The 23,838-nt window shown below is 50.1% G+C and overlaps 1 protein-coding gene and 1 pseudogene across 3 annotated transcripts; both read right to left on the bottom strand.

Annotated features, from left to right (window-relative positions):
• Positions 1–3,535: 3,535 nt before the first annotated feature.
• LOC136492855 (receptor homology region, transmembrane domain- and RING domain-containing protein 1-like) lies at positions 3,536–8,788 on the bottom strand. Of its 3 annotated transcripts, none has more exons than XM_066488908.1 (5): positions 8,576–8,788; positions 6,375–6,637; positions 5,781–6,005; positions 5,033–5,437; positions 3,536–4,523 (listed from the first exon to the last, which is right to left on the bottom strand). In XM_066488908.1, the coding sequence occupies exons 2-5, from the start codon at positions 6,496–6,498 to the stop codon at positions 4,495–4,497; spliced, it is 783 nt and encodes a 260-aa protein (XP_066345005.1). In that variant the 5' UTR covers positions 6,499–6,637; positions 8,576–8,788; the 3' UTR covers positions 3,536–4,494. The 3 variants fall into 3 exon arrangements, with proteins under 3 accessions (XP_066345005.1, XP_066345004.1, XP_066345006.1); XM_066488909.1 differs by lacking the exon at positions 3,536–4,523 and having other exon boundaries at positions 5,105–5,251; positions 5,340–5,437; XM_066488907.1 differs by lacking the exon at positions 3,536–4,523 and having other exon boundaries at positions 4,560–5,437.
• A 388-nt stretch (positions 8,789–9,176) lies between these two features.
• On the bottom strand, positions 9,177–13,267 carry LOC136492853 (protein NRT1/ PTR FAMILY 5.10-like; annotated as a pseudogene).
• Between the last annotated feature and the right edge of the window lie 10,571 nt (positions 13,268–23,838).

Here is a 23,838-nt window from a genome sequence, read left to right as displayed (position 1 = left end):
AGATGGATCCAAACCCATCCACTTACTACCGGGCACGGAAGTCATGTATGCAATGCACTACGATCACGTTGTCGACTGCATTTAATTTGTTTCACGCAGGCAGTTGCTGCGATTAGTAGTGCATTGCAGTAGCGATCATTAGTTTTGTCAGATTGGGGTACAGTACTCATATAGTTTGATCAAACTGACGCCTGAATGATTAAGAATCAGTTACATTTGTCAGGTGCCCACATGTATTCATCGGTGCTTCTCAAAGTACTACTCCACCCAGAGTAGTGTACGTGTGTACCGGTGGGACAGGCTTAGGCCAGCCTTCTCAAAGTGCCATCTCTGTTCCAAAAGAATAGAAATGTCGTTTCCTTATGAGTTAAACAATATTAAATTTTAATTAGAATTTTTTTAAAAAAAATAATGTCAGTATTTATGTTTTTGAATAGATTTGCTACAAAATATATTTCATGATAATCTAGTAAGTGATTATTACATATTAGAAATATTTGTAGTTTGTATGTAGTATATTGTGCTCTAACTTATGATTGTTTTGACTCGTGGAAAGCGATGATTTGTTCTTGGAACCGAGTGAGTAGCATAGTGCTACCTACGTCAAGTAAAGAATGCAACTATACGTTACGTGTCACGAAAAGCATTTCATATTTGACTAATTTTTTTATGAATAATATTCATATTTATAGCTTTAAATTAATTTATTATAAAAATACATTTCATAATTAATCTAATGATATTTATTTGGTATTATAAACATAGATACTTTTTTATTTATAATTGGTCAAATTTAAGGTTTATACTAAAACATAAAATCATGCTAGAATTACATTATGTTAGGAACGGAGTTAGTACCAGCTTGGAGCAGCCATGCAAGGCAACAACCACAGTACTACAGTAGCATCAGTACGCACAGTATCGATCGACGGATCGGTATTGGCATCAGCGTTAGTCAGTAGATGCAGTAGTACAAGTGCTGGAGGCGATCGAGCAAGTGACACAACAGCAGCAACGTATCAATTCTAGCGTAGTGTCATGATTTAGTATCAAATCTAAATAAATCTATAACTCAATTATACATGATCTAATGGGTATAATTTTTTACTACAGTTCAAACATACAATAATTAGTTCATCATAAAAATTTCACCACAATTGGACCATAGAAGTTGCAGCTATGAATTATTCCAATTAATTACATAAAAGCATAGATCTAAAACTACATCAAAAACTTTGTACTAAAGCATACCATATTATATATTTACTGTGTAGATCTACTGATGTGGAGTCCAACAAAATTAGATTTTCTATTTTATGATTTTTCTTTGATTTACTATGTTTTTTCAATGATTCCGCGGAAATAAATAAAAAAAAAGACAAAACCACCGTCACCGTAGCAAAACCATCGTCCAAAACGGTCTGGGGGTTATTTGACCGCTTTTGAAAACCTCAGAGGATAGAAAATCCGATTTTATAGTTTGAGGATGAAGTAGTGCAACCTAAATAGTTGAGGGGGTTACATAGACTTTTTTCTAATTTATTATTAAAATATATCATATAGCTTATTTAATGATACTCCCTCCGTTCATGAAAAAATACAATTCTAGTACAGTGTTATGGTTTAATATCTTAAGTTTAATCAATTATAGATAAAAAAATATCAATATTTATGGTATTAAATAAATATTATTAGATTAATTACAAAACTTATTTTTATTATAAATTATTTTGGAGCTGTAAACATGAATATTCGTCCTGTTCGTTTAGTTTATAAGCTGTACTTTTCCAGTCAACGAATAATATTTTTCTCTCACAACAAATCAGCCAACAATACTTTCAGTCATGGCTTATCAGTCAAGCGAACAGGGCAATTATTCATTAGAAATTTAGTCAACCGAACTACTTTTGCTGGCACATAACTCGTAATTGCATTCTTTTCTGGATGAATGTAGTACTTATTTTTGTATTATAAATATTAGTAGTTTTTTATATAAATTTAATCAAAATTTGAACTGTTTGACTTTTCGAGAAGGTAGAACCGTATTTTTTATGGTGCTGACGCACGAGTACAATGCAACCCATCGTGATGGTTCGTCCCGTCCGTGGGGATGAGGTGAGATCACTGAAAAAGAAAAACTGGTGGTGACTGTGACTTGGATTCCTGATTCTCTTGTCCGATGCATGGCGCAGCAGCAACTCAAACACCTAACCACTCTGCTTGGTGGGGGCTTCTGAAGTCAATGCAATGCAAGTCTGAAAAGAGTCTGTACTAAACAGTGTCTGTCTAAAGGGATGGCATGGGTATGGTTAATTTAGGTCCGTGTCAGTAAGAGTTTTATTTGCATTAAATAGGTTACCACATAAGTATTTTTATGATATAACAATGTATTTAAGAGGAGAGAGAAATGAAACTCTCTTAGCACGATTACCAACTCTTTATGAGTCATGAAATTAAATATCTATGAAACTCTAGAATAAAATTTTACATTAAGGAAGGATGTTTCATTCAAGTTTTATTTCATTCTATATGATACGACGCTCTTGGAAGAACTATCCAATGAACACTGCCCTTACAGACATGCAGACGAACAGGACAGGCTCTCTTCTGCATGGTGCATTTCCATGCACAAGGATCCTGACACGCCATGATATGATTTGATTTGAGTTCTGATAAGGTAGGTAACTGATGTTCTGTGACACTGAATTAACTGATGTTCTTTATGACATACAGTAGGAGTACTCCGTAGTCCGTACTATACTACTACAGATAAGCAGCCTGTGGCTGGTTCATATCGTTGCTGGTTCGTGAAGAAGTACTGCTGGCGGGTTTGTGTGAGAGAAAAATACTGTTCCGGCTGAAAATTTACGATCATTTACAGCAAGCCACAGCCAAACGAACAGGCTGAAGAACGATGGACAACTTCATTTGATAGTGAACAACATCAGAGTGGTTCTTTGAGCTGCCGGATACTCCCCCCCAGGATGGATGGAGTGGTGGTATGAACTTATCCTGGGTCCTGGACTCCTGGCATGTTTGGAAAGAAACAAGCACGCCTTCTTTAACCTTGATTCCTTTGGCCGGCGCGCATAGCATGGCATAGAAAGGCCGAATTGGGATGATGAGAAATGAGAGCACACGCATGGCCGCATGGGCCTGTGCGGCGATGCCTCCTCACCTTTTTCCTCTGCTGCGGTGCAACGAGACGAGAGAAAGCCAAAAGAGACGAGAGGGACCAAAAAGGACCTAGACCTCTCTCTGTCTCTATAGGCTGGTAGTAGTACTGGACTGTGTGTGTAGTAGTACCCTACCAACAAACAGGGAAAAAGAAAGCAGGCTCTCTTTTGCCAAAAGTCCAAAACAGGCTTGCTCAAGAACATGATCGATCAGCAATGATGAGTTCACCTCCCCCCATTCACCCCCTGTCTTCTTGCATGCATTTGCATTGGCATCAGCCATCTCACAAGTCAAGGGCGGCAGCCTGCCCATCGCCCGACCAAATCAAACAAACCAAACTAATTACTTCCATTCCATATGAACAAACAAATATATTATTCCCTCATGTTACTTGTCATATGCACGCAACGCAAGCACAAAAGACATACTAGTACCGCTCAGAAACAAGAACAAAGCCTATGTGCTATGTTCTATTGCTATGCATGTTTCTCTCCACAACCAATGTAATGTTACGTCACACTCCTCACTGTATGCACAAATCAAATCGCGGCACATCTTTTGTACACACACATCCGGAGCCAGACCCCTCCCTCGGCACCCCGGCAACGACTGGGCTGACGTCATGTCAGACAAACTGGCACCTGAATCGCCACATTGTCTCAGGTAGGACTGCCGCAGGGACTTTGCTGATGATGCACCTGCCGCTACATTCGCCTCCCACTGCGACTGCTGCGGCGATCAAGGGACCATGGTACACAGGCTTGGCCCCGATTCTCCGCAGCGCCTTAGGTATGTCCCATGCTGGCTGGAGCCTCCCAGATAGCAGTAGCTTGAAGAACCATACCCAGAATTGGAGATGTAGGATGAACTCACATGTGGACTGGGTGATCCATACCCTGAATGGGCCACATGGGGCGATGGAAACCTTATACTGATTGGTGGAGACAAGTGGCTGCCAACCAGGGAGTGCGTCGACGACGACAGATGTGAGATGCGAGGATGGGGAGATGACATATTTGGAAGGTCAGAGATGCTTCTGCTTGTACGGATGCCAGGTGAGCTTATGTGAGATCTAAATGGGTTTGGAGACTGGAGGGTACTAGAAACAGAGTAAGCACGAGAGATTGAGTTCGATGAAGGATGCCGGCTTATTGGCCTTGGAGGGAATGCTGCCACACTCGACCGGAATGAAGATGGCCGAGAAGGTAACTGAGCAGCAGAAGAAAGTAAGGGGGTAGCCTCTGTGGCAGGAAGTTCTGATGCTCCACTCCTTGCATCTCTCTTGCATATAGGACAGAATGTTCTCCAATAAGTCAGTCACAAGTCCACACAAGCTGCATGGAACTCTGCAAGGCAATAGACAGAAGTTATCAGTTTGCTACTTCACACATCTCACTCTTTGGATTGCTGATTTTATACAAGGGTACGCATCATTCAGTGCAATGACTTGTCTTTCCCCTCATCAATTAAATCTGCAGTACTCTCGATGCCTAAGGATTAAAAAAACAACTACTACAAGTAAACACTTGCCTTCCATTCAGTAATAAATAAGTAAAATCTGAAATGTTCTCTATACCTAATGATTATAATCCGGATGTGTCGCGCTCCCACACCAGACACCAGTAAGATTAAGGCGTCTAAATGAATTTGCTATATATACTTTTGTTACATTTTAGCTTTCTGTTTTGGTTTGTCTAGTACTTGTTGGGTTTCACAAAGATCTTGCACCCAAACCCAAACACTGAAAGATACAGTACAGCAGATCTATTTGACGAGGTAGAGTTCTAAACAATCATGCTACTGTAGTAGCATGTATGCCAAAAAAAGCAGGGTGTTAGAAGTGGAGCAAACATACTATGACGGCAAGGCAGCACTCTTAGCTTTTCTCCGACTTTGTAGTCTTCCAAGCAAATGGCACACATTGACGATGTGCAGTTATCTTCTTGCACTTTTGTAAAAACAAGACTTGGAATAGCCTTAACTAACTGACTGCTCATTCCATGGAATTCTCGATCTTCTGGGATTCTAGGGTGGTCCCTCCTTATTCGGTGCCTTCTCACAAAGAAACACGTAGCTAGTACAGCAGACATAGCAAGTAGCGATATGAATGAGATTGCCATGATCGACCAGGCCGAGTTTTCGAATGTAGGTAGTATCCACACCTCTACATCTGCATGCCCTGAAAATTTCTTCAACACCTCTCCCGAGGCCTTCGAAACGAACACAGCATATATATGAATGCCACTTGAGCTTCCAGCCACTGTAACATTTTTATCTAGTTAGATAGAGAAGGTAATACAGGATCAATTGCCAATAGAATTTAGTGGAATGAAATTGAATCCAGTTATCAGTTAATTTTTGTTGTATTGTTTGAGCATTATCAGCAAGAATATCAATGTCCAACTCATTTTGCAGAGAGCATTTGCTTGTGCACCAATCTTGTCTCTAATTAGTGCATAGCTATCTACAGGTAAACATGGAGAGGTGATAGGCATCTATTCTACTTCACAATGCTATAGATAAAGGACATCATGCAGCTACACGAGTGGCAATAAGAAAAAAAAAATGGATATGGAGCAAGAGCGAGTGACAAGGTAAATTACTTGAAACCAGGACCCCACTATTTTCATTGTCATAGACGATTGCAGCTTTGAATCCAGCATCCTGTGCATTTTTTACTTTCTCATCAAATGCGCACCCGCCTCTTATAATTAACGCAAAGGGAGATGGAGAGCCATTGACTGCTTTGATTTTTAATGGGCTGCAGGCATTCAAAGGTTCAGAAGCATAAACTACTCCACTGACTCCAGACCCTTTCACTCCTGGAGCTGCAATCCAATCGAAAAGGCATGTTTAAATCCTTCAGTAAAAAAATCATGAAAGTGAAAAGGAATAAGCGAGAGCCTAAGAGACAAATGAAGCATACACAATTATCAGAAGCTTAAAACCAAGCTTAATGTTAGTCAGAGAACTGATATAAAATAGCCACGAGAGCACGATAGTAGGCAGCGCAATGCACTCACACATCACCATACATCAGCAGGTATATAGTGTAACCAATAATAAGGCCAAACATAACACCTAAATTGATCACATACGCAAGCCATGCAAACAAAATGTTTTAAATCAAGTGGCATCCGATGGTAGCAGTTGGTGATCTGACAAGATTAAATGGTTGCAAGGAGTGCAGGACTTACAAAAGCTCGCCTCAATGTCATCGAAGGACTGGGTCAGATTATTCCCCATTAGCACGACATTGGCAACTCCCATCCGAGCCATAAGACAGACCATCGCACAAAGGAACAGAAATCTACTCTTCATCTGGCCAGTATCAAAGCACTTAGAAGAAAATGCAGCTCTTTTCTATGAAGTAGAAGCACAGAACACAAAACGGAGAGCCAGCTCAATACTCCAAATCTGTGTCTCCGGGTGCAGCTATTCGCTTAGGCCTGCTCGGTACCTGCAGATCACAAAGCAACAAATCAGGTACCATTCGTGGCAACTGAGACCGACATTGCTGTGATCCTTTTGGAGCATTATTCCTTCGGGAGAATTGTCTGTTGGACATCCAAAGTGATGGTCCTTTGCTGGTGGACATCCACTTTGTAGTATTTTGCCAGAAGACACTCTGGTTCGGTGAAATTAGGCCACGAGACACTGTAGACCGGTTGAGGAGAGAGAACAGCGGTGAAATGACATTCTTGCCCACCATGAGGCTGACGCGTGGGCCTCGTCAGCTGGCGGGCTGACCGGCACTGTGCCTGTGCACCCACGCACCGATTGGTGGACTAGTGCTCTCTGTCTCTAGGGTCTACGTGGACTGAAGCCACAGAAGAAAGGGAAGAGAGAGTGGAGTCCATGACAGGTGAACCTATGGACGAGGTGGCTTGCTCCTATTGGTTGCCTCGACGTGGCCATGTGCCCAGGCGGATGGCCTTGGATGCCGCAGCCTCGGTCTTCATGTCCGTCCTCCCCATTCGCCCAGTCACGAGAGAGACAGAGGCAGAGCGGAGCAGAGGGGCGCTGGGCGGCGACGGGATTTGGCCCCGGCGGCCCGGCTTGCGGCGAGGCAAGGCGAGGCGAGAAGAGCAAGGGCGGAGCGGCTCAGCGGCGGAGAGCTTCGAGCTTCGGCAACCATGGCCTCAGCTCGAGGTGCTCTGGCGGAGGCGTGGCGCGGCGCTCCTGTGCTTGGCCTCGGCAGCGACCATGACCGGCCTTTTATAGCCGGAGAAGGCTGGCGCTCCCGTGCTCCTCGTGCCTGGGCGCCGCAGTGGTGACGCGGAGCCTACGCGGCGGACGCGGCGCGGGCGTGTGCGTGCTCTGCTGCGGCCTGGGCCAAGCCGAGGAGGCACTTGGGTTGGGCCTAATGGTGGAGAGGGAGGCGTACACCTCACGCCCCGGAGCGCGTCCATGCACCGCCGCGCGGTCCATGTCCCCGCTCCGCAGCGCGTCGCCGCGGCTCAAGCTGATCAATGCGCTCGTCCCGGCGTCGGATCTCGGCCCCGGCCCCGCCGCCAGTCACCGCCTCGTCCCGCTCGTCCTCGTCCTCCTCCTCGTCGGCCGCAGCGTTGTCGGCGCGCTGGTCCCGGCGGTGGGTGTTCATCAGGGTTAGGGTCATGCTCCTGCACCGCAGGGGTAAGAATGTCATTTCACCGCTGTTCTTTTTCCTCGACCGGCTGCAACCGATCCGCGGTGTCATGTGGCCTAATTTCACCGAACCAGAGTGTCTTCTAGCAAAATGCTCTAAAGTGGATGTCCGCCAGCAAAGGAACATCAGACAATTCTCCCTATTCCTTAACAGTATGTGAAAACAGGAAGGAATTGTGAGTAGAAGCTGGAGATGTCTAACATTTACGATTTAGTAGAAGGAACTAAAACTATTGCTTCTGTTTGTAATTTCCACAATTGGCATGGCAAAGAGCCAATCTTCCAAAAGTAAGTTCAAGAGAGAAGCTTCCACGGCTTGGGGTTATGAAACAAGACAAGAACACATCCGCTCAATGGTCTTCCCTAGACCCTAGGAAATTGAATTATGACGAAAGAAGCAAGTCGCATGGTATGGTCATGAGCTAGAAAATCTCTAATCGCCAAGAATGTCCCAATGTTAGGACTGAACAAGGATGTCGTTAATAAGCAACACATCGCTAGATGATGACGAGCAGGGGCGGCGGTGCCCAATCATGACAGGATCATCCTACCTTGTTCTTTCTCTATCAATCGAGCACTGTTTGTCCGTTCAAAAAAAAAAAATAGAGGACCTAGACGGTACTCCTACTGAAGGACAACTAGTAGTAGCTGCAAGGAAAGAACGGATCTTTGACAGATTTTGAGCAGGGAGGTGACGGTGGAGAGGAGGAAGAGAGGGAACGGGAGAGGTGGGATTGGTGCGGATGCGGACCTGGGGTAGCAGCTGCAATGGGGACGTCGGCTTCCATGTGACGAGGGGGGCTGTGGTGGTGGATGAACCAGGCGGGAGGAGGGGACGCAGCGCGATTCGTCGTCGAGGCCTCGACCTGAACCACTGCCCACTGCCCACCTGAACCTGGACTGATTCCGACAGGGGCAGGGCAACTGGGCACAAGGGGAGGAGAGAGTTGTTGAGAGGGGGGGAGCCCGCGAGGTCGGCTTGGCGAGGGCGAGGATGGATATCCGTTCCGTTCTGTTGAGCTGCATTGGCCTCGTTCGGCTGGCAGAAACTTGGCTGAAACTGGCTGGTTGTGTGAGAGAAAAACACTGTTGGCTGGTTTGATAAACAGTGATCTCAGAGGGAAACCAGCCGGCTGATTTCCTCAGCCCACCAAAAAAAAAAAAACCTATGGTTGCAAGTGTCCGTCCGGATATGCTCTTAGGTTCAGTCGATTTTTTTTTTTACAACAGTTCAGTCGAAGTTGAATTGTGTGTAACCGTGTTAACATCCATGTACAGATGTACTAGTGCTATCATCCAGGATGATCCTGATTTTTTTTACCACCCACCGCACACAGCCTGGTGGAATTCAATTCAATTCAATCCACTAAATCATGCATCTTATTAATTGTGTATATACATTGCATCCATCTAGATGACACCAATCATTCATCCATTAATTATAGCCTAGCCTAGAAAAACAATCCGACCCATACATACATTGGAATAATCAGTCATCACATCCACCAAAAAGATCTCGTGCTTTTGCTACCAAGCTGCTACAACACCTCTTCCGAACGTAAATTTGAATTTGACTAGGGTCCATTTTTGCCCCGACAACTGAGTTTGCTTTTGTTTTACAACAATCGGTAGTACTAAAAATAAACAACAACAGGAAATGGGCTGCATCTGCCTTTCGTTCATCTGTACTGTTGCTGTACTTGAAGCATTAGCAGGAGTACTGTATTTCCCAAGTGTGGAGGTGGATGAGCACAAGCGACGCCTACTGCTGCTGCTACCGCTGTCTGCAATTGGGCTTGTGCTTGTAGACGTGGGAGCGCGCGAAGTAGAGGAAGAGCGCGAGCTCCACGGCGCTGAGCCCCGCCAGCAGCCAGTAGAAGTAGTCGAGGTGCGCGCGGTTGAGGTTGTCGGCGAACCAGCTGTCCCCGCCGGCGCTGCCGGTGACGCCGTCGATGACGGAGATGAGCAGGCTGCTGATGAATCCCCCGATGCCCATGACGCTGAGGTAGAGCGCCAGCCCCAGGCTGCGGAGCCCGTCGGGCATCTGGTCGTAGAAGAGCTCCTGCAGGCCCACCACGGCCAGCACGTCCGCCACCCCCATCATGGCGTACTGCGGCACGATCCACGCCCAGCTCATGGGCACCGTCGCCGACGGGTCGTCCACCAGCCCGTGCTCCCGCGCCGTCGCCAGCCGCCGCGCCTCCACCAGCGCCGCCACCGCCACGCCCGCCAGCGACGTCGCCATGCCCGCGCCCACGCGCTGCAGCATGCTCAGCCCCGACGGGTTGCCCGTCGCCCACCGCAGCGCCGGCACCACCGCGCGGTCGTACACCGGCACGAACAGCAGGATGCTCGCGGGGCCCAGCGCCTGCAGCACCGCCGGAGGCAGCTCAGGGCCGTTCTGTCCGATGCGCCGGTCCAGGGTGCGCCCCTGCTTGTTGAACAGCGTCATGATCTGCGCGTACACCACGCCGTACGCCAGGCTCGACGCCCAGATGGGAAGCAGCCGCAGCACGCACCGCGCGTCTGCCTCTTCTGGCTCATAGTCAGCCTGGGGCTGCGAGGAGGCAGAGGAGGGGAGGAGGCCTCCTGCTTTGGCTTTGCCGGCCACGACGGCGGCCAGGCCGCGCGCGAGGCGGCGGAACGGGGACTTGGCTTCCGGCGTGGGCGCGTAGAGGCGGTACGTCGGGGTGCCCAGCAGGAAGACGAGGAAGGCGCAGAGCACGATAGCGCAGGGGACGCCGAAGCCGAGCCCCCACCCGACGTACTCCTGGATGTAGCCCACCACGGAGACGGACACGGAGATGCCGATGGCCATGCAGAAGAACCACCAGTTGAAGAGGGAGCCGCGGGAGGCGCGCTCCCCCTGGTGCTCCGCGTCGAACTGGTCCGCCGCGAACGCCAGCCCGCACGGCTTGTCGGCGCCCTGCGCGATGGCGATCAGGTAGAGGGACACGTAGAAGAAGGCCACCTGCGGCCACCCGGGCTGGCATGAGTATGCCGACGACGAGACTTCCCAGACGGACGAAGAGAAGGAACCGCCATCCTCCCTGCAGGGCATGTGCGACGGCCGCAGCGCCGGCACCGTCGCCGACAGCGTCAGCATGCCATACCCCTGCCACCATTAACGATCGATTACTCTTATTATTCTTTCGCAAAAAAAAAAAAGATTACTCTTATTATTAGTGCTATTATTATGCACATATACAGTACTCAGTATATGCATGCACGCACGCACGGTAATAATCAGTGTTATTATCTCCAGACAAGGATATTATTGCCCAACCCAGACAAGGACAAGGTAGTGACGAATGAATGAACACTGATGAGGTGGCCGAGTTTGATGAAGAAATGTCCTGGCTGGCTCGTTCTGGGACTGGGACTGCCTGGCTCTTCCTTTGGTCCCGGTTATCCACTCCACTAGCAGTAGCAGTCTATTGTACTGTATGTAAGGCCCCGTTTAGATCCAAAATTTTTTGGATTTAGGCTGCTGTAGCACTTTTCGTTTATATTTGGTAATTAGTGTCTAATTATGGACTAATTATGGTTAAAAGTTTCGTTTCGTGATTTCTCACTCAACTGTGTAATTAGTTTTTTTTCGTCTACATTTAGTATTCCATGTATGTGCCGCAAAATTCGATGTGACGGCTACTGCGTAAAATTTTTTGGAATCTAAACACACCCTAACAGGAGGCAGCAGGGCAGACTAGACACACAGGACCAACCAATCGAGAGACGTCGAAGAGGCAAGGCAGGCAGGCAGTCCATGTGCAATTCGCATCGCAAGCAACTGGTCAATGTGGTTTGGTGGATGGATGAGGATGGCAGACAAACGTGGCAACAACAACGGCGGCAACCCACACAGACCATCGTGGACTGGAACATGTAGAGATTTATTTATTTACTCAAAAAATTGCAATCCGTAGCATGTGGACACGCAGTAGTAGTACTTGTTCTGTGGTCATAAAATAAGTACTCTGTTCTTAGCAGCATATTACGCGCAGATACGCTTCGCTAGCAGTACAAGTCAGCGACTGTTGTGGTTGTGGCGGCATGGCAGGGCGATTTTCCTTCTCTTTATTTTTTAATAATAAAAAAATTGATTGATGAGATGAAGAAATAGATAGACGGTGGACGATACTACTGATGACCTTTTCTTCTCGGTGAAAGGACCAGAGAAAAAGGAAAAAACAAAGGATGATATTGACTGAGGTTATGTTCGTCACTTTTATAATCCGTATTTTTTAGTTTATTTGTTTTTAATCGAAACAATGTTTTTCTTTCACAATAAATCAGTCGAAATAGTATTTTAGCTTAATTTTTCAGCGAAGCTGACGGACTGAGCCCCTTTTCTTTATTTATATACCCTTTTTTTCTCTCTTTTTTTTAGTGGATGGTGATTGCTTGAAGTAGATAGACGGTGGATAATACTGATGACCTTTCTTGGTAAAACCCCCCGGATTTAAAGGAAAAAACAAAGAAGGATATGGACCTAGCCCCTTTCCATTCTTTGTTTATAGCAAGCACGTGCGTTGTGTGCTTAGCTATCTCTATCTCCGAAAGAGAAGAAGAAGAAGAAGAAGAAGAAGAAGAAGAAGAAGAAGAAGAAGAACAGAGATACCAAGCAGAGCAGAAAGAGTTGGCTGCTGATTCATGGATCGGATGCACGATCATCATTGCTTAATTGGGTTGGGGGCAGTAGTATAGGAGTATAGTAGAAACAAAACAAAACAAAAAACAATGGGCAGGCAGGCAGGCAACAAGACCCGAGATTAATTACCAGGACGTAGAGGGTGCAGGCGACGATGACGGATCGGTATCGGCCCAGGTAGGCGTCGGCGAGGAAGGCGCCGACCAAGGGCATGAGGCATGCCGTGCCCGACCAGGCGTTGACGGAGGCGGCGGCGGAGGCGTTGGACTGACCCAGCGGGCCCGTCAGGTACGTGATCAGGTTCGCCGAGATGCCGAAGTAGGCGAAGCTCCCGGCGATCTCAACGCCTGTGCCGGTGGCGGATTAGATTATTGGAGGATTGGCCGTTTCGATTGGGGATTGGAACGGTACGTACCCACGACGAAGAGCGCGGATCTCCATCCCCCGGAGCTTCCGCGCTGCACGGGCCGCCCAAGGTAGTCGGAGACGCCGGAGAGAGCGCAGGAGTTCTCCTCCTGCTGCTGCTTGTTGGACTTGGACTGCGGGAGGGGAAGGAGGAGGGGATCGGCGAGGATGGTGCTGGTGTCGCCGCCGCCGGTGGGGTCCATGGCCACCCCGACCCGTCTGCCCGTCTGCCACTCTACTAGCAGCTGCTATCTGCTCGGCCTCGGCGCGCCGCCTCGCCTAAAGGCAAACGCCCTTCCCTTCCCTTCCAGATGAGATACTTGTGATGATGAGGTTCGGTTTGATTGCTGTCTTGGCTTTCTCCTTTCTGTCAATTTGTTTGTTGTGCTGGTGGTCGTCGTCGTCTACCTCCGACTCCCTCCTCCATACATACGACGGATACACAGATACAGTAGACCGTCCGTAGGCCCGCCTGCTCCAAGTTGCTTGGTGATGGTGTTGCCCCTCCCCGTTTCAATTTTATTATATTATTACTATTCCAATTTTTGTAGCCACCCAATCAAATCAATCAGTGGTGATCGAATCGTACCTCAGCAAAAAAATTTTGACAAACAGGGTGATATTTAAATCCAAAGAATAAAGTTTAGTGAGCTCAGAGACGGTCACGTGAAAGCGTTAGGATATTAATAATAAAATCGTTAGATGAATTTATTAAACTTAATTAATCTATCATTAGTATATGTTTATGATAGCATCACGTTGTCAAATCAGAGACTAATTAGGTTTAAATTTTTTTTATCTCATAAATTAATCGTAATCTATATAATTAATTATTTTTAATCTATATTTAATACATCAAACCTCTAATAAGATAGAGACTAAATTTAAAGGACAGAAGCAAGGCCTAAATAGAAGTACACACTCGGCCTGCTCGCTACCGACGAACGAACTGTATAAGAGTAACCACAATGTATATGTGCTAAGTAGTTTATATGGGCAGCTTTTATGTTAGTGGACTATAGTTATTATTGTCTCCTCAATGTTTCATCCAATAAGTAGTCTATAAGGTGGGTCCCATATGAGATAAAAAATTCTTTCTCTTTACAATCCCGTGCATAATCAAGAAAGAGAGAGGAAGGAGTGAGAAAAAATAATATTTTTTATTTCTTATGGATAGTCCATAAGCTTATGGGTATCTTTTACTATGGATTATCCTATGAACTGGTCTTACAATATTCCAAGTACCTGATAGCGAATATTTTAATCCTATGGACTCAAACATTACGGTTGCTCTAAGGGCGTGCCCAACGGGCTAGCGACGTCGCCGGCTTGCGTCATGTTTTGTCCGACGTGGAGGAGAGAGAGTCGCAAAAATGCAGTCGCTAGCGACTGTTTCGTCGTCCGTCTCGCACATCTCCCGAAAACGTCTGCAGTCTCTGCTTTCACTGGCCCACTCTCGTTTGCTCTTGGTGCGTCGGGTCCTTTTGCTTTTCTTTATTCTCTTCTACGCCAGCTCATCCAGCGAAATCGCCGGTGCCCGTTGCGGACGCCCTAAGAAGCTGTAGCCCGACACGACAGGATCAGCTGACTTTTCCGTCCAAAGATCTTTTGGGAATTTGGTGCTCCTGCACATACAGCTATATTCTAGAAGACTGTGATCGGGAATTCAAGTCACGTTTGGACGCCCTGGGCATGCCTGCTAGGCTATTACAGAGGGTGTTTGGTTTCCGAATTAAATTTTAGTCCATGTCATATCGGACATTCAGATACTAATTAGGAGGACTAAACATAAGTTAATTATAAAACTAATTACATAGATAGAGACGAATTTATTAAGCCTAATTAACCCATCATTAACATATATTTATGGTAGCACCGTATTATTAAATCATGGACTAATTTGGTTTAAAAAATTCGTCTCGCAAATTAGTCGTAATCTATGTAATTAGTTATTTTTTAGTCTATATTTAATACTTTATACATTTGTCCAAATATTCAATGGAACAGGAACTAAAATTCAGTCTAATAAACTAAACATGCCCTTAGCCCAGGAGATGAAAATCGAAAAAACGAACGCCTGGCTGTCTCGCCGGAGGTGTCTGGGAGGCAGCATCCAAACATCAATATCGAATCTGCTCCCATATTGGCATGAATGGCATGTCAATGTTTAGGCCCATCAACCAAGTTAATTACTTCATGCATTTGTAAGCCTCAGGCTTACATTGGTGTGGGAATTTGTCTAGACTTTATCCAGTTCTACGTCTTTGCTTTTTCTGAATATATATAGGCAATTAATTGCATATTCGGTGAATTGCACAAGAATACGCTCTAACTTGTCCTGCTCTTGTATCACTGATCTGCCTGTATTTTTTTTTTATAAAGATCAGTTCAATTATAATCTTTGCTCTAGCCATGAGTTAATAGCCCAAGGCATTTTTGAAAATTTGCTTACACCTCTCTGTTGTAGGCGCCTCTCCCTGAAAGATTAGATTGCTTCTTGTCGTCCAGATGCTCCAACAGAGAATGATGATGACCTTCATGAAGAAGAGGACACAAGTTGAGTTCTGAAGTGAGCCGAGACTTGCAAAGGTTCCAGACGCTGGGGGACGTTTAACCCAACCAGGCTCCAACATGATCTCGCAAACTCACAGTGCAAGAAGAGGTGGTCAACTGTCTCCTCGACTATCTCATCACACAGAACACAGTCATAAGATTGCAGGTGCATGGTCTTTCTTATGAGAATGTTACGGGTACTTAGGCCTCGTTTAGATGCTGGAAAAATTTCAACCCGATGAATAATATCACTTTCGTCTTATTTGACAAATATTGTCCAATCGTGGACCAACTAGGCTCAAAAGATTCATCTCGTGATTTTCAACTAAACTGTGTAATTAGTTATTTTTTTTATCTACATTTAATACTCCATGCAAGCGGCTAAAAATTGATGTGATGGAGAGAGAGTGAAAAAACTTGGAATTTTGGTGGCATCTAAACAAGGCCTTACGCTTGGTTTATAAGTCATACTTTTTCAGCCAACGAATAATATTTTTTCTCACAATAAATCAGCCAGCAGTATTCTCAGCCATGGATTATCAGCTAAGCAAACAGGACATTAATATGTCATGTGCAAGCAACAAAAAAAGACCTTATATTTATGCGGCATGAAGATTTCCAGATCCAACCCAAAACTGGGTGTGTCTGCCTTGAACTAGCAAGGTTGAAAGGTCCTAATATAGTTAGAGGGGGATGAATAGCCTATTTAAAAATCTACAAGATCACTAGAGCAATTTGATTAGTATGATAAGTAGCGAAATGCAAACTTGCTCTAGCTCTATAAGGGTTGCAAGCCACCTATCCAATAATTCTAATTACTATAATCACTAGGCACATAATTGGCTAAGTCACTACTTACTAAGAGTTCTCACACTTGCTACACTAAAGAGCTCCACTAGATGATCTTAAGCTACAAAGCAGGCTCTCAATTTTACCTACACTAAAGAGTTTACTATAACTAGTTTGCGGGAATATAAATGAGTGAGTAGGTTGATTATACCGCCGCGTAGAGGAGTGAACCAATCACAAGATAAATACCGATTCAATTACCGGGAGAATACAAAAGGGCAAGAGACAACCAATTTTTCTCCCGAAGTTCACGTGCTTGCCGGCACGCTAGTCCTCGTTGTGTCGACCAACACTTGGTGGTTCAGTGGCTAAGATGTGTTGCACAAACCTCATCCACATAATTGGACACCACAAGAATCTACCCATAAGTGAAGTAACTTAATGACACGAATAATTTATTAGAGCTACCTTGCGGCGCTTTGTTGGGGAAGGTGCAAGACCCCTCACAATCACCGGAGCCGGCCAAGAACAATCACCAACTCATGTCAAAGCTCATCCGCTGCTCCAAGCCATTTAGGTGGCGACAACCACCAAGAGTAACAAGAAATCCGTAGCCACAACGATCTCTAAGTGCCACTAGATGCAATCACTCAAGCAAATGCACTTAGAATCACTCAATCTCACATTGAATTAGCAATCAAGCAAGAGAGATGAGTGGAAGGGAGTATGTTCAGCTCACAAGGATGTCAAATGGTCAAGAGAGTTGCCTTGGAGCCGGCCAAACACTATTTATAGGCGTCCCCAATTAAATAGAGTTGTTTGAGCCAAGGAGGGGCGCCCTGCGTACTGACCGGACGCACCGGTCGAATTGACCGAATGCACTGCGCCAGCGTCCGGTCACTCAGATGCAGCCACGTGTCCCCTGCATTCAAACCTCAACCGCCCAATCTCAATGGTCAATTCATAGTCACTCGCGCGTTAAGTGACGACCGGTGTCGGTGTTTCGGACCGGGGGTCCTCAACCAACTAGTAAATATGAACTGCGTGCCCCTAATCCCGGATGGTGATGCAAAGAGACACAAGATTTATACTGGTTCGGGCAATTGGTGCCCTACATCCAGTCTGAGAGATCGATCTTGTATTCCTTGCACCGAAGTGCTCGTAGTAGGGGGTTACAAGCTGGGTGAGAGAGGGAGCTAGTCCCAGGTCTCAGCGTGGAGTGATGCGGGCTACTTGAGACGTTGCTCTCAGGCGGCCCGAGAGTATGGGTGTTACAGGGTGATGTTTTTGTGGGTGCCTCCCCCCAGAAATGGCCCAAGTCCTTTCCTTTTATAGTTTGAAGGGAGGACAAGGGTAGTACGTGTGCTACTATACGGCGTCGTGCGAACGGAGGTGGCATGTCTGAGCCCTGTAACCTGTTCCTGTAGCAGCGTGGTTGTCAGAGTGGTCCGTCCTTGGGACACTGGGGCGACGTGCTGGTCACATCCGATCCTGTGCGTCATGGGAGCTCCAGTGCTGCCTCAGAGCGGGCGCGGCGGTCAGCATACGGATCACTGTGGATTGACTGTGCGTGAGACCGAGGCTCGGTTGGCGCCAAGGTGGAGCCGTGGTGGGGGTCTCGGCAGACGTGAATCTCGAGATGGCCGAGGCCTTGACGTAGGGTGCCGAGGCTAGGAGGGAGCGGTCGTTCTGGTGCGCTGATTCGGAGGCGATGATGACCTGGGCCAGACTTCCCACGCCGCGCTGTCTTCGAGGCAGGGATCGTGGGGCACAGTGTAGTGCAGGCGCTGATCGTCGGCACATCGCCAGAATACAGTGGCCGGTAATCCCCGCCATGCCCTGTCTCAGCCGGTATGGCGTTGATGCGACTTCTCGTCGCGTCGGCCACTCCGTGGTGTCGAGCCGTCGTCCGGCTGAGATTGCGGGAGTGGTTGATGCATTAATAGGACGTGACATGCTGTCGGGAAGACTGACCGAGGTGGGAGTGACGAGTTATTGACAAGCCAGCCTCGAGCGATACGGAGAATAGCTGTCTCGTTCGAGGCTGTACGCACGGGGCCTCGGGCGAGATGGAGATTGGGCTCCTTGCCGAGGCCTCCTGCGAGAGGCCTCGCGCGAGGCGGAGATTTCGTCAGGGTGCCGAGACTTCCCATGTGAGGCCTCGGGCGAGGCGAAGAGCCGGTGGGCTCGGACGGGGTCAGTGATGAACCCATGGTTTACCTTCTGGCCTCGTTGTTGATGAGATTTAGGTGACTCTTTTGGTGTACCCTCGGAGTACCCTATTTTATGGTACCCGATAGTAGCCCCCGAGCCCTAGGGAGAGTGCGTGCACTCTTCTTGAGGGTTTGTTGAGACTTGGCTTGCAGCCGCTCCTGTAGGGATTGCGTTTTGCTTTTTGAGGTTTCGGTGGGTGCGCGCGAGCGCACCCACCGGGTGTAGCCCTAGAGGCCCTGGAGGAGTGGAGTCACTCCTCTAGGGGCTTTTTTCGTGTTTTGAGTGAGGAGTTTTTATCGTATTTGCCGAGCCCACAAGTGCGAGTTCGGGTCGCGGGGTTTCGGCAAGGTCGCAGGGAGAGCCCCCGAGCCTCTGCACGAAGCAAGAGGGCAATCAGGGGTGCCCCTGGCTTTTTGTGCGACCCTCATGCTTCCTTTTCGCTCGGAAGGAGGGGTGGAATGTGCCAGGCTAACCTCGGTGGGCACGAGCGGTGGCACTTCCGGTGAGCTGTTATCGGGTAAGTCCGAGTGGAGGCCCATGCCCTGTTCGCTAGGGGACGGCTAGCGGTCCAGAGATGCACTCCAAGAGTACCGGAGGGTTTCTCTAGTGGGTACCGAGGCCGTTCGCTAGGCCCCGGTGGCTCGGTGCCTCCCTACGGTGGGATCCCATTCGGAGACCTCCCTACCAGTCTCGAACATGACTTAGGACGCCCCGAGCGATCGTTTGCTCGGCCCTCGGCCATACGCGGGCTCACCCATTGTCGTCCCTGACTCTGTTGCCCTAGGGCGGCTGTCGAAACCCTAGGGGGCCCAGCCTTCGAACCCCTGGACCGTAACGGGCTCGATGCCCTTTATCATGTTTGTCACAAAACTTCTAGCGTGGGCTTAGGTCGTTTGTCTTTGTCTTGGATGCAGGAGGAGCCTCCGAGCCTCCGCCCGGAGCGAGAGGGCGGTTGGGGGTCCCCCTAGCTTTTTTGTTCGACCCTCACATATCCTTTTCGTTCGGATGGAGGGGTTGTTTGCTGAGCCCATTCGGGTGCGAGCCTGGGCCGCTGGGTCTCGGCAAAGTTGCAGGAAGAGCCCCCTAGCCTCTGCACAGAGCGAGAGGGCCATCGAGAGTTCCCCTAGCTTTTTATACGCCCCTCGCGCGTGAGGGTTTGTTTGCCGAGGCCCCCTTGGGTGCGAGCCTAGGTTGCGAGGTCTCGGCATATCTGCAGGAAGGGCTCCCTAGCCTCTGCATGGAGCGAGAGGGCCGTTAGGAGCTCCCCTGGCTTTTTGTACGACCCTCACGCTTCCTTTTTGCTCGGAAGGAGGGGTTGTTTTGCCAAGCCCCCTCGAGTGCGATCCGGGGTCGCTAGGTCTCGGCAAGGTTGCAGGAAGAGCCCCCTAGCCTCTACACAGAGCAAGAGGTCCGTCAGGGGTTCTCCTGACTTTTTGTATGACCCTCACGCTTCCTTTTCGCTCGGAAGGAGGGGTGGAATGTGCTAGGCTACCCTCGGTGGGCACGAGCATTGGCACTTTCGGTGAGCTGCTATCGGGTAAGTCCGAGTGGAGGCCCATGCCCCATTCGCTAGGGGATGGCTAGCGGTCTAGAGACGCACTCTAAGAGTACCGGAGGGTTTCTCTAGTGGGTGCCAAGGCCGTTCGCTAGGCCCCGGTGGCTCGATGCCTCCCTACGGTGGGATCCCATTTGGAGACCTCCCTGCCGGTCTCGGACACAACTTAGGGTGTCCCAAGCATTTCGCTTGCTTGGGCCTCGGCCTCAAGTAGGCTCGTCCACGGTCATCCCTGACTCTGTTGCCCTAAGGCGGCTGTCGAAATCTCAGGGGCCCAACCTTCGAACCCCTGGACCATAATAGGCTCAGTGCCCGGTTCCTTCATCTAAAAGGAATAGGGCGGGGGGAATATCTTCCCCATCGGCTCGACAACGGCTAGCGCGCCTTTTGAGGCAATTTTCTAGGGAGACAGAACGACGCCTGCTGCCGTAGCAGCCGAGCACAACGTGGTGGATGGGACGTAATTGTTCCCACAATTAATGAGAAAGAGGTGGGCATGTGGGTGGTAGAATCGGATCGGGGTTAACCACGCCGGATCCAGGGGAAACTTTCCTAATTTCATTGCCCGTCCGTTTCGCCTTCACCCTGCATAAATACGCAAAGAGCCCCGCCCCCCTCACCTTACCTTGCCTACGTTAGCTCTGTCCCCATCGAGCCATCGCAAAAAGCAGCGGGTACCGGGAAGAAGGGAGAAGAGCGAGCCAGGGAGAGCGAGAAAGAGAGAGAGAGACAAACTCACCGCCGCATTCGAACCCTCCACCGCACTCATGGCCGGCGACATCGTTGTCATCGAGGTGGACCCTTGGGATCCGTCTAACATCACCGTGGAGATGCTTCAGTTGCTCATCGATGGCGGACTTCTTCGTCCGGTGATGGACCCCAACAGGCCGGAGTGGATCGCTCTGTCGGGCGAGCCAGAGCCGAGGCCTCGCGACAGTTACGTCATGAGCTTTGTCTCATTTCACGAGCGCTGGCCTCGGCGTTCCGGTGGATCAGTTCATGTGAGCGCTCCCGCACTACTATGGCGTGGAGCTCCACAACTTCAACCCCAACTCCATCGCGCAAGCGGCCATCTTCGTCGTTGTCTGCGAGGGGTACTTGGGGATTGCTCCCCATTGGGAGTTGTGGCTCCATCTCTTTTGGGCGGGGCACACCACTAAGCTGACGGGAATGTCGGGCACGAGGAAAGCGGTGAGGGCCAGTGGCTGCACTCTCCAAGTGCGTCAGGACCGCTAGCACCTCTATATCCTAGCCCAGCTCGCATCATCCAATCGTCGATGGTACATGAGCTGGTTCTACCTCCGCAACGACGACGACGGACTTCCCCCTACACTGGGCGGATTGTGGGGAGCTGCCCGGAGAGGTGGAAGTACGATGTCCCGAGGGAGGATCAACCCAAGCTACAGCCGCTTTTGGAGGGGCTGGAGAGGCTGCAGGGCCATGGCCTTACTGCGGCCATGGTCGTGGCTGCCTTCCACCGCCGGAGGGTGCTGCCGTTGATGGCTCGACGGCGGCGCCTGTTCGAGATGAGTCCGGGCAAGCCAAACGAGGGCATTCGAATGTCCTCCTCCGCCCTTTCCGACGAGGAAATTCTTCACCAGGTGGGGGAGACAGTGGAGGCAAAGCTGAGGGGCGGCAACCTGACCCCCATCGCGATACGCCCGTTGTGGGGATTCCTCTCGCTGGTAAGTCGTGCGCCGCTGTAGCCCCCGAGCCTCCTCTGTTCTTCTTTACTTCTCGTTCCCTTATGCGTGTTCATCGTTCCTGCAGGGGATGAGGGACGTGCGCGCCTCTCCGCCGCCCGTTCCCGAGGATGTGAGGTGGCGGGCGATCAACCAGGCGCACGTCGAGGCGCAGAAAAAGCAGAAGGACGCGAAGGCGGCAAAGCGCACGAGGAAGATCCTCGTGCGCGAGGAACTGGATAAGCGCCGCCGATAGCAGAGGAAGGATGGCCTCCTGTTGGAGGAATCCCCATCGACGTCGCTATCGTTGGAGCCCTCGTACGGGGATGACAAGGGCGAGATGGGGCGGGGTCCCCTGGACCATCTCCCCGACGTAGGGGAGACGGTGCCCGGGGCGTCGGCCAGTGGCTCGGTGCTCCCAGGAGGAGGAGGAGCTGAACCGAGGTCGGCAATTGCCTACTCCAGGGCCGAGGCTGACACGCCCAAGGCGCGGGCGTTGGGCAAACGCGCCGTCAGCCCGGTGGGCTCGGCGGCGGCGGTGGAGCAAGTGGCGGCGGAGGCGACGCAACTGCCCCCTCAGAGGACCGAGGGGACGCCGAGGTCCGTTGAGGACCAACCGGCGCCGTTGGACACGGAGGCCATGCCTCTGCCACCGCCACCGCCTTTGCGTACAAGGGTTGCCGTGGCGAAGCGGTTGCCGCCCCGCTCGAGGTAGGTGTATTTTTGGTGGGGTCGCAGTGCTTTCCGTTCGTTCTTTTGTCTTGTGCTGACCCTGTGAACGTCTTGTCCTTAGCCGGAAGCGACCTATGGAGGTGCCTACCTTGGCGCCCCTTAAAGCGCTCAAGGTTAACCCCGGCTCCATCGCCCACTAGGTGGCGGAGGCGCAAGCCGCCCTGCAACGTGGCGCGGCGTCGGCGAGGGTCGACCCAAAAGAGCCAGCCACCCAAGGAGGGGCTGCCGAGGCAGCCCTGACACAGGCGGGGAGGGAGTGCCTCTACCCCGCGATGTCGAGGCCCGTGGGTCGGATGCGGCCGTGGTTCCCTTGGCTGCCGTGACCACTAGGATCGAGGTCTCCAGGGTTTCACTGGCCAGGACGATGGAGGCCTCGGCGCCCAGGACCGTCGAGGTCGCTGCGGCGGGCATTGGAGCCCTCACGACCGTCGAGGCCACGATGGCGGAGGTCGGAGCCCCTGAGACCACCAAGGCCATGATGGCAGAGGCTAGAGCCCCCGGGACCACCGAGGCTGACGTGATCGTGGTGAGGCTGCCGGCCCAGGAAGTGGAGATGAAGGCGGCGGAGGCCTCAGTGGCACCCTTGGTTCAAGGCCCGCCGTTGGTGCGGGAGAGCACCCGGGAGGTGGAGGTCCTTCCGATCTCCTCCAATGATACTTCCTGAGCACAGGAGATGGCCGGCGCCGAGGTGGTCGGTGTCGTGGAGCAGCTGATTCCAACCCGGGCAAGGAAAGCTCGGCCCTCGCGTGAGTATGACCCAAGCCCCGTGGGTGGGATCACCCGCGTGTCCTATGGCAGAGCCAGGACGTCCCTAGGGCAGAGCCTTTGTTTGCCCTCGAAGACATGGCTAAGGGCAGCCGCTGGGACACGTTTGAGCAGTACCGCCAGCTGGCGGAGCGTTCATTACAGACGACGCTATCCGTGGTGGCCAACGATCTGCCCGGAGTTGCCCAGGTTCATGCTTTCTTTTCTCATGCGGTGGTCTTTTTCCGAGTTTTCTTTGTAGGGATTGACCCCCGTTCTATTTTCCCCAGGAGCTCGAGGCCTGGTCTCTTGGGAAGTCGGTCTTCCTCCGGTGGGAGAGGGACGTCTGGGATCAGCTTCAGCGGCAGAAGGGCCTTCTCACAGGCGCCAACGAGCTCCTGTCGGCACAGAGCACAGAGGTGGAGGACCTCTGCCTTCGTTGTGCCAATGCGAAGGTTGAGGCGGCCACGGCTCAGGAGTAGCTCGCCCCTCTGGCGGCGTGGGTCAAGGAGCTGGAGGAGGAGCTCACCCGTGTGGCCAATGATCGGGATGCCTTCAGGTCTCGAGCCGAAGAAGCTACGGTCTCAGGCAAGGCTCTTGCTGGGCAGCTAGGGGCGGAACAGAATGCGCACCAGCTAACGAAAGGCGCTTTGGATGAGGCCCTTGCAGTGGCTGAGGCCTCGCGAACT

The sequence above is a fragment of the Miscanthus floridulus genome, chromosome 11 (genome assembly GCF_019320115.1).
Source record: "Miscanthus floridulus cultivar M001 chromosome 11, ASM1932011v1, whole genome shotgun sequence".
NCBI lineage: Eukaryota > Viridiplantae > Streptophyta > Magnoliopsida > Poales > Poaceae > Miscanthus > Miscanthus floridulus.
The sequence above is the reverse complement of the archived record's forward strand: the minus strand, read 5'-3'. Positions and strand labels throughout refer to the sequence as shown.

What these genes read in the sequence shown, in the direction of transcription:
- LOC136492855 (XM_066488907.1), bottom strand. Translation starts at nt 6,498, where the DNA reads ATGAAGAGTAGATTTCTGTTCCTTTGTGCGATGGTCTGTCTTATGGCT. An exon ending in TGACATTGAGGCGAGCTTTT is followed by an intron (nt 6,006 to 6,374) that starts GTAAGTCCTGCA and finishes ATTGGATTGCAG; the next exon opens with CTCCAGGAGTGAAAGGGTCT. An exon ending in TAGTGGGGTCCTGGTTTCAA is followed by an intron (nt 5,438 to 5,780) that starts GTAATTTACCTT and finishes AAAATGTTACAG; the next exon opens with TGGCTGGAAGCTCAAGTGGC.